The 10,818-nt window shown below is 39.8% G+C and overlaps 1 protein-coding gene across 1 annotated transcript; it reads right to left on the reverse strand.

Moving 5' to 3' along the window:
* Nucleotides 1-214: 214 nt before the first annotated feature.
* On the reverse strand, nt 215-4,981 carry LOC119026067 (TSC22 domain family protein 1-like). Its single transcript, XM_037110168.1, has 3 exons — nt 4,068-4,981; nt 3,670-3,721; nt 215-1,995 (listed from the first exon to the last, which is right to left on the reverse strand). The coding sequence occupies exons 1-3, from the start codon at nt 4,196-4,198 to the stop codon at nt 1,726-1,728; spliced, it is 453 nt and encodes a 150-aa protein (XP_036966063.1). The 5' UTR covers nt 4,199-4,981; the 3' UTR covers nt 215-1,725.
* Between the last annotated feature and the right edge of the window lie 5,837 nt (nt 4,982-10,818).

Consider the following 10,818-nt stretch of genomic DNA (forward strand, 5'->3'; position numbering starts at 1 on the left):
ACCAGTAGTCAACATACTGCATCCTTTAATGGTGGTAATTATAAAACTGTTTCCTAACCTGAATGAAATCAGAAAAGATCACCTGGTAGCTTCAATTGCAACACCACTTGACTGTGGCTTCAATCTCACTAGTTCCACAACATAGTAGCCAGTCACTGACCTCATACCAGACACCGTGCGTGGTAACACGAGGAAGAATAGGACAGAGATGTGATCAGGTGGTTATTCTTCTTTAAGCATGTTTATTGAAAGGTGTGAAGTGCAGCTGTCAAGTGCAATTGTGGTAAGTATGTTACAATATCTCATCCGGTCTTTTGCAGAAACATGCACAGAACATGAGCATACAACTGATACACAGAATGAAAAAGAAAACACATCTCCAGAGTTTGTATTTTTTGTTGTTTTGTTTTTTTGTTGTTAAATGTTGAGTTTTAAGATATTGTTCATCCAGAAGTACATCACTGTCAAAAACTTAAAAAAAAAAAAAAAATCATAAAAGGTGCAAATACTCCAGAAAGAAAAAAAAGAGCAAAGTGAGAATGGTTGTACAGTAAGAGTTAATGTCGCAGTAAAGAGATATGGACAACATTGTTGGCTGTGTTGTTGTCAGTTAAATAACCTAACCTTCCGTCCGTCCACAGTCTTGAAAATACAGCATTAAAAATAGACGACACAGACTTGGGCAAGACCAGCACGTTCCTCGCTCACCCGCTTCAATCTGTGTGGCCAAGATAGCATCTGTTGTTTTTCTCCCTCCCTCTCCTCACTATTTTACATGGTACTTACACTATACAGAAATATACATCATCTTCTGCCCATCAAACTTTTTATTACGAAAAGAGAAAATGCAGCTTAGCCCAAATGTCTCAACCCTGTCGGATAAGGTTTAAATTACATGCCACTGCAGGGTTGAGAGAACAGCAATGATGAGCTTTGTCCAGGGCAAAAATGAGGAGCTTTGAAAGAGAAATACTGAAATAGAATATCATCATCTCCATAAGAAACCACATTTTTTTTTGTTCATCCCAACATCCCACAGTTGAAGTAACGTCACCAGTTCTGCCAAGTGTTGTTCAAAATACCCTCCCTCCCTCCCCCCCCCAACTCCCCCATTCCAGATGGGGACTTTGTCATGGTAATAATTGCTCACATTCTTCATTTGTCACTCTGAGAAGGCTTTTTTTCTCTCTCTCAAACCTCTCGACCTGTAACTTTAGGATTCAGCATTGAGAGAGAACAACTTTTTTATTTACATCATTCAGCAAAAAAAAAAAAAAAAGGTAACAACCAATACAATCCTCCACCTCCTGCTCCTCCTCCACCGCCCTCATCAGTAAAATCGACATCACTTAAAATCCAGACACAGGCACAGTGATTTTTTTTTAATCTATAGTTAAGTATATTGTCGCCACTGATGACTTGTTTTGTTTCTTCTTGGTAAGACATTCTAGTTGATATGTCCAAGGGTTATTTGGCAAATGTTCGATGATTCAATCTTGCTCTGAAACTAATCTCGCCATACACCGTCTTCAAGATTGTCACCCCCTGCTGCGCTTTGAAGCACTGCACCGCCTGTCCCACCAGCTGCATCCTTCTGAGAGATAAATATGTGCAAATTCTTGTCTTAACAGCGTAACCTCCTGCTGCAGAAGGCAAGGTGGAGCTCTGCTGCTGCTGTAGCAGAACTCAAAAAATGTCAGTCAGTTTGTCTGTGTACAGACCAGGCTACGCCGATGGGCCAGAGCTGTGCAGGGTGGGCTGGACGAGGGTGGCGTTGCTCGGGGGTCCCGGTGTAGCAGCTGTCGGAGGCGCAGGCGGGGAACCGGTCTGAACCTGGGCCTGGAACTGGGCCATCTGCTCCGGGCTGGCCAGCGTTTTCAGCAGGGTGTTCTCCTGCTCCAACTGGGAGTTACGCTCGATCAGCTCCTTGATCTGCTCCTTCAGGACCTCCACCTCCTCACGCACTGCGTACATCAGGTGACTCTTCACCAGGTCCTGAGACAGACAGGGAGATCAGTGTCAATGACTGGAATGTTTCAACACATTCACATCAAAAGGTGCACTATGTAGTTTTGGGAAATAAATGTTAAGATCTCCATATTTTGTTGATTTTTTTGAATCCCTAAATAAACTAAATAAACAATAAACATGTATGAATAAAACTTAAACAATCTGACCTTAGAAAGACAACATCAATTCGTAGTTTTACTTTGTTTATATTTGGCAGACCCTGTCACACAACAATTTGTTTATTCCATTTTTTAAAGATATCAATTTTGTATGATTAGCAAATTAATATTGCAAATAATACAATTCTAAATTTCAATTTCTTCTCCAAAAATACATAGTGCCCCTGAAGAAAGAGCCAAGGCACTCAGCCAAAAGTTTCTTTTCTAAACTATGACCCAACAATTTTTACGTTTTTATGACAAAAGAAATAAGATAACATATGATTATAAATGTAACTAGTACTCAAATGACAGTAAAGTACAAATAAAACACTGATCTATGTTGCAAATTGGTAACTGGTAATGTTGCAAATTGTTAAAATCAAAATTTGATTAGTGTCTAATGCTCATCATCATCCAATATCGATACAAGATATTTCACAAACAAAGAAGCTGATATGAGAGTAAGTGTCTAACAATTTAAACACAAAATAAATATGTTGTTGTGTTTGTATTAAAAGTTTGTTTACTGTCAATATCAGTCCTACAAATAGTTAGCAACTACAGAAAACCGCTAATAAAAATAAAAACAAATTTTGTCATCATGTCATTAATCGAGGAAAACGACATTTAAAAAAGTACAGACAAATGTATGTAATATATGACTGCTCTACAGAATGCTGCCAATATGTTCACAATGTAGAAAAGTCAATGTGTGATTGAAATGCCTGATGACTAACAAAAAATGGAGCCATGAACACCTATAATATTACACACATAATGACATAAGTTGAAAAAAAAAGGATCACGAAGAATCAGGGTTAAACACATTGAACAGACAATAAAGACAAAACGTGAGCGTGTTTATTCCCAAAGTGCGACGTCATTAAACCTGGGCCAATCAGAAGGCGAGATATTTATAACCAGGCGTGTGAGCCCTGCAGTTTGCCTAGCAACAGGCCTGACAGCAGCAGCGTCAACAACATACTAAAGTGAAACAGAAAATAAAACTAGGTTTCGTTTTCCAGACAGAAAAAAAGTTCTGAATGTATAATCTTTCTATTTAAACGGCACAATTATGCCAACAAACATATCACACCGCGCTCAAAAATAATACTTTATTGTCCAGCTATGTGGGCCGTTGGTTTGAGGTAACTGCTAGTTACACTTATTTTTAAGCTAGCTAACTAGCATAGTTTCTTGTTAGCATAAACAGTAATTATTTTTTTTTTGCCCAAAAATAACTTCATGTATGAAATTACATGACCACCAGAACAATACAATGTGACATTCTCTGTAGTCGACAGCCTTTTTTGTTGTTTTGTGCCAGAGATTTAAATTAAAAAAACATGAAACTATGCAAATAAAAACACAAATCACGCGATGTCCTGTTATAATGAAGCCCTCCTCTTCAAACATCCTTTTGTTTGTAATAATAGCAGTTAGTCAGAATTTTTTGTGAGGGTTTAGAGGCTAAAAAAACAAAACAAAAAAAACTCACCATTGCTTGTTCAATCTTGTTGTCAATAGCCACAACGCTGGCTCCTGACGAGCTGCAAAAAACATAAGAGAAAGAGAAATTAAAAAAACAGTTTCGAGCCGATCTGTGCTGCAATACCAACAGGATCAATGCAGAGCCGCAGCCCTTCAGAGAAGCAGCCCGCCTCCCTTTATAGAAAATGTGGGTCGTTAGAGGAAGCCTCTGGAAATTTCTATAAAAATCAACGGCCTGGTTTCATTGTGGAGCAATTCCTCATTCCTACAAAGCGGTATGGCCCAGTGAGAGTAGCATCCATCTACTCAACCCTCCATCACACACACGCACACGAACAGAGGTGACATTACTGCCGCAGGTGAACACAGTAAAACGACACTACGGGGCTTTACAATAGTATTTACCTATTGTCGAGCTTGACGTGAGAGCTCTCCGCGCTCAGTAACGAAGATAGGAACGAGATGGAGAAATTTCTCAGCTGGCAGACGCCAAGATCCATAGCCACGGTGTAGCACGGCGAATTCATGCTGGCCATGTTGTTTTTTGAGGGGGGTTGTTTTTTTGTTTCTTTTTTTCTTTTTACAGTCCGCTCACAAACAGATCCCGTCTCGACCTCCAGCGACCAGCTCCGTGAGACACATCCACGAGGCGATATTGTGAGTAGAAAAAAAAGCTCGTGCACCGACCGCCGCGGCACAAATACAATCCAAGGTCAGCTCATCTCGGCTCCACAACACGAATCTGCGGCTCGGGACGAGCGCGCATAATTTATCTAGCGACAAACCGAGAGGGCGGCCGCCGATTGGTCGAGACCGAGTCCGTTTGCATAATCTATGCGGGAACGCCCCCACCTGCCGCTCAGCTGACGCGTTTTTGCATAAAATATTCCAGGAGCGAGAGAGGAGGTGGATGAAACCGGGGAAAACCGGATGGGAAGAGAAAAAGAAAAGAGCTGTAGTGGTGAAAAGCAGGCAAGGGGAAGGAGAAGATTCAAACAGCGACATTAGACATCCATCAGCTCCTGTTTCGACACAGGAATTCAGCCCGATGCGAGTGTTTCTCAACCCCGAGGAACACTTACACTACAAGGAATCCCTCTGATAATAATGGGTCTCATCATGCATACAAAAATGTCATGTGGTGAGTTATACTCCTGCCCGAAATGTTAGTGAATATAAGCAGTTTGAGAGATTTTGTTCTCAAATGACTAAATACTACATACCATTTTAGGCTGTTTCATATCAATTCCCTCAATTTTTCAGGGGTGTTAAGAATGTGAAACCTTCCTCACCACAGCTACTTTATAAAATACAGCCCTTTCAGTCATCTGAACAGCTCTGTTTTGGGTAGGAATAAAGTAATACAAAGACAAACACTGACAGTAAATATGCAGAAGCCAAAAATCAGATTTTTCAACACAAGTCTGGTAATAATCAACATACTATCATCTACAGTAACAACTGCATTTGATCCAACAATATAAAATGCCTTGGCTGTGTCCAGATAGTGCCATCATCATGTCCGTGCACATGATGCCCCCATGTGGCCACACACAGCACTGCAGAGCTAAAGAAATTGGAGCACACGCAGTACACCAATCCTTAAATCACTGCACTGGCTTCCTGTGTGTCAAAGTCTGTTTAAGGTCTTAGTACCAGTCTATAAAGCACTAAATGGTTTTGGGCCTGAATACAGCTCTGATCTCCTTGTATGCTATGAAACATCCAGGCTCCTGAGGACATCTGGGACAGATTCACTCAGTGTTCCAAAACCAAGCGAATTGAAGAAGCAGAGCAAAAATGGATGTCCAGGCCACAAAGTGTGAAGCTAGGGACTAGTACTATCAGAGGATACATATAAATAAGGGGTCACACACATGGCTTTTTCAGGGCTGATACCCATTATTAGAAATCAAGGAGACTGAGAAACAATATTTGGGACAGTTTGCATTTGCAGTAAAGATTTAAATCTCTGTCAAAATATATAACAACCAGTGATGGACTCTACCAAAAGTATAATTATCTTAAGTGCTGCTTTGAAGTACGATATCTAGGTATTTTACTTGCATACTTCCATTTTCTGACACTTGCTTCGTCTCCACTACATTTATTTGATACATTTAGTTGCAGATTGAGATCATTCAGCCTTTATAAACTATTCATTTTAACGTGTTATCAATCAGATATTGTTGTTGGTGGGATATTGTGTGAGAGGACGCCAACGTAGCACCTCGTTCAATTAGTTAATCTACTGCCAATCTGACAGAAAAATCACATGTGCCAATAATTGGAAAATGCTGAATATTAGCACTGATAATGTCCAAGACAGATAATCAGTCTATCCGTAATACAAAGTAATGCAAAGGTTTACATATTTAAAAATGCTTGTGGGCACAGTGGATAAACTCAGTCCTACTTGAATTTCTGTCAGCCTAATAGACATTTGACTTACTTAATTCTTTAACTGATGCAACAATTGTAAAAAGATGAACTGGAATGGTACATAGAAAGAGGAGAAATACTTGGTTCTGTAGTTTTACACTGGATTTCTAATGTGTGTCTGCCAGGTAAAAGCAATGAGGCATTAATCGTTTTAATTTCCTTTTCGGACTGGATGGACTAAGACTCATATGGACTTCAGCTGACTCATGCTGCATGGCCTGTTGGTACTGTCTTTGTAGGCTTTCCTCTCTTCCTGGGAATGTTGCACAAGTAACCGTTGACTAAGGCTAACTATTGGTAATAGATGAGTTTTTATTACTCTTGGTGACAGATTTGTTATTTTTTTTCTGTGTATTTGTGTTCCAAACCAGAAACCACAAAAATAAAATATTAGAAAAATAGTCAGAAGGCATTTCTCGGCAGAACAAAACCATAACAGCATCACCTTGAATCCAAAATAAGGCAACAGGCCTATTTTCCAGCCATTTATCGTGCCTGGACATGTCCTGACTTGATTGATTTAACATTTCTTATGCATTTTAAACTCTCCTCCATGGGTCCCCAGACCAGTGGTCGACAAATTGCCTGACGCTATATGACCTTTTTTCCTGGGATATTAGTCTTTGAGACAATGGAGGAAATGGGAGATTGATGAGGTCAATCTGACCTCATAACAACATTGCCACACACCAAAAACTGTCTTCACAACACCTCATCAGGGGGTAGTATCTATGGTCACACAGGCACCACACAGACAACACCTTAACACAGAAATTCCCACCTCAGACATCTTCTACACAACACACACATACCTCCACACATTCCAGTAAGCTACACCCAAAACCTCAAAATCGTGTGTACACACTCTTGACATTCCTAATTCTGATCACACACTCTCCCACACAAAAGAAATACAGATATCCTGTTGTTGTTTCAGGATCAGCCAATTTAGAGGTTTAAAGTGATCAGGTGTGTCATGGAGAAAACCTGAAGTCAAAAGGTAAGGGAGAAGGAAGAACTATAAAGAAGTCAGTACTAGTACTACAGGTGCATAGTTGTTTCATTGAAGGCTAAAACCTTGTCAATCAGGAGACATATTCAAACCCTGGGAACACAGCATTCAGGTTAACGATCCTCCTAAGTCATTTGAAACTCAGTAGTCACCTTTAAAACTAAAGGGCTTAGGCTAATTCAGATATCACAGCAGAGTCCTGGCTTATTAAGCACCAGTACCTTGAACAGAGGCTCTGAAGTACTCATACTCATGTCAGCTTCTGTTCACCTCTGATCCCAGTCAAACACTTTAACAAGAACCCAATAAGAGGATCTAAGCCACACTTATCTCTTCCGGTCCCTTCTTTGACTGGAAGGTTTAGCCAATTATCCAGACCCAAATAGCCAGCGCGACTGCAGCTCTTGAGGAATGAAGCTCCAATCTTATGTGGTCACATATACAGAAAAGCAAACGGAGGCTCAGTACGGGGCTTTACTCGGTTCATCCGGCAGTTTGCCAAGAAATAAACTAGATGGCGTTCCAAGAAAAAGGACTTTGAAAAGTTACTGGTCAAGGATGAGATTTGCATGCTTTAAACATCAAATACAGTTACTTCATTTCACAACAAATGAAGTAACTGTTTTCAGATGCTGTTGATGGTTCATTTACATGAGTACATTTTGTAAACAAAGGTTTATATTCTAATTTCTTTCCGTTCAGACAAAACATTTCCTGTGAAGCTCAGTGGAGATGTTTACACCACAAAAATACAGTGTCACTAGCACATGTACCTGATTTATAAATTACAGAGGTCTCAACTGTTATAAAGCAGACGGCATTGTAGAGGTAGGTCAGCTAGCTGATGGCCTTCCTGCTTTGCAGTGAAACAATATAACCCAGTGACCTACTGACACTTCTTAAGAGACAAATTACCCAAAAGTGTATGCACATCAGAACAGACGTTATGTGGAATTAAGGGCAGACCTTAGTCCAAAACAGCATTGCATCTGCGCATAATTTATCATTATATCATATACACAAAAAACTATATGTTTCAACCACACACTATGGTGTTACATTTGACATGCCAAATCAACAAATGATACAACAAAAACATATTTTTTAGATTTTCTGCAGGGCTCAGTCGAGTTATATTGCACAGGCATATTTTAAAACTGCTAAGTATGTAGCGCCTCCAGAAATTGAAGAATGCATAGCTTTCAGTGCTGTTTCTTTACAAAGCAAAAAAATAAGTAAAAAAACAACAATGTTAAGCAGCGCCAAGGCTCATCTTGTAAAGAAGTACACAGTAGTATTTACTGTACATGATGTGCCTTGCTGCTACTACAGACACACATAAGTACACTGTGGTATTTCTGTGCATCTGTAGTAGAGAGGGTGACTTTATGTGAAATCATGGACCAGATGGACCAACAGAGCAGTTACAAAACAGCAGAATATGGCAAGAAATTCAGTGACAAAAAAAGAAACATGCTGTGGGTTTAATTACTCACGCTCCTCTGGAGATGTTACTAAGTGGCACAAATTGATGTCACATATGTATGTCATCTGTGCCCACACTTTTTCATCGCTAATATTACACCTATCTCTAGATATCACATTTAATTGAACGTAAAAGCCAGTTTAAAGTATCTGCTTCAAGTATCCCTCAGTATTAATGCTGCCACCGAAGCCATGAATGACTGAATGAAAAGGACAATATAGCCACGCAGCCCTTTGTGTGCAGCTACTGTAATGATTGGCTCAAGCAGCGCTACACAGTACTAACTCCCCAGGGATTCCCTGTCTTTAGTTTACCTTTTGAGATGCTGCTCCAGCTCCCAGAACAAAAGCTTCATTGCCATCTCGTCATGGCCCTGCACCCGTACTCCCCGCACTCTCATGGAGCCGTCCGTCAGGGGGATCATATGCGCTCCAAAATAACTGAGCGGTGTGTCCCGAGCTTCTTTGTTTAGTGTTTTCTGACACCCCCTCGTACTGTCTTAAATCTAGTGAGCAGATCTGGGTCGCGGCCTATGGATGCAGTAGTGAGTGCAGCTGCAGGGGAATCAAAGGCAGCGTGCCAGGTTATGATGACTGTGTATAAGTGTGCTCCTCATTTTTGCTCTGTCGATGTTATCCATTTGTGTTTGAATGGCTGACTAGTGAGTGAATTACCGAGTACAGACAGTAGCTGGGCGGGTGGTGACGTGTGATCATGTGATGCTGGGAGTTACATAAACCATCAACAGAGATTAGCATGTGGCCCAGTGATTTCCCCACTCCTACAGCCCTCTGCCCTCTATAGCCTGAGACATGGATATACAATTAAACTTCAACTCTTCAGCATCACTGAATCTCAGCGTGGACAGCTTTAAGTAACAACTATTGTCATTGTTGATTCTTTTGGTTACTTTCTTGAATAATCCACTAAATGTTTGGTTCATTAAAGGTCAGAAAATGGAGATAAACACTGATCAGTCTAAACATAAGATGAAATCCTCAAATATCTAATTTTGTCCACTATCCAAAGAGAGAGAAACATTTTCAAATTTAAAAAAGCTAGAATTAGATAAAAAATAAATCAAACCAACTGACTGATTATTGAAATAGCAGGAGATTAACTAAATAGTTGACACTGAGCGCTATCTGCTTTGACCATCCAAAATACTATAATCAGTCTTCATACTGATCAGCATAGATTTTGTCCCACTATAATGTTGTTTAATCAGAGAATGAATGACAACTCAGCAATGGTACAAAAAAACTAAAAGTATCTTTTCACAAATTACAAATACCTGCTTATATACACAGAGAAAAATAAAATAAAAATACAAATGCAGGTTAATGGATATTAATCAATATTGATGTTATTACATTTTAATATTAAAAAAGGTTATTATTTTGTGTTATTTAGTTTTATCATTCAAATAACTTAGAGTTTCTATTTTTAACTTTGAAAATAGGATATCTGATTTTTGAATCAAACATGGATCATATATCAGTTCTTGAAACAGTTTGTTAAAAGAAAAAGAACTGACATACTATCGACGTTTAAACTGATAATTTATTGAGGCAGCCAACTACCAATCAAAGAAATTGCTTACAATTTGCATTCCTAATCAATAGTGAATCATTAGTTGCAGCCTCAGTTTTGGTGTGATGTAGCAGTACAGAGAGAGAGAGAACAGATTGTCCCAAAAGTCTGGTTTGACAGAGATTACATATTTTTCTTGTCACATAAAAAGGTTGTCAGATTCACTGTCATCAGGGTTTTTGGTCGTGCCCCTCAAAGTTGCAAAAGCAGCTCCAACAGTCTTGAACTTGTTGATTTAGTTATCATGTTCAAAAGCTTGACTTAGTTTTCAAATGCTGACCCCTCTGCGTGATAGACAAGAGACCCTGTGCTTCAGGGTCTTATCTTGTCATTTCTCACTGAAAGCTGCTTTAAGATGGCTTAGTGCCTCCACAGACAGAACACACAACATGCACTCACAGAGCCTCCACTGGCTTAGAGACAGCCGGTCAAGAAACAACAGGTAAAGGGTGAGCACAATGCAGGGGATTTCACTTGTCCTAACAGACTGTGTGTGCTGCAGTGCATCACATTACTTCTGAGAGGGTCATCCACTCCTACAGCAGCCTGCTCACAGAACGTCGCTTCACCTAATCAACTGAGTGACAAGTTTAAAAAGAAAATCACAAGTGCAATATTGCCTT

The sequence above is a fragment of the Acanthopagrus latus genome, chromosome 9 (genome assembly GCF_904848185.1).
Source record: "Acanthopagrus latus isolate v.2019 chromosome 9, fAcaLat1.1, whole genome shotgun sequence".
NCBI classification, from domain to species: Eukaryota; Metazoa; Chordata; class Actinopteri; order Spariformes; family Sparidae; genus Acanthopagrus; species Acanthopagrus latus.

Excerpts from the sequence above, each read along its gene's own strand:
- LOC119026067 (XM_037110168.1), bottom strand. The coding sequence starts at position 4,198 with ATGGCCAGCATGAATTCGCCGTGCTACACCGTGGCTATGGATCTTGGC. Across the intron at positions 3,722-4,067 it reads CACGTCAAGCTCGACAATAG|CTCGTCAGGAGCCAGCGTTG; the intron begins GTAAATACTATT and ends TGTTTTTTGCAG. Across the intron at positions 1,996-3,669 it reads ACAAGATTGAACAAGCAATG|GACCTGGTGAAGAGTCACCT; the intron begins GTGAGTTTTTTT and ends TGTCTGTCTCAG.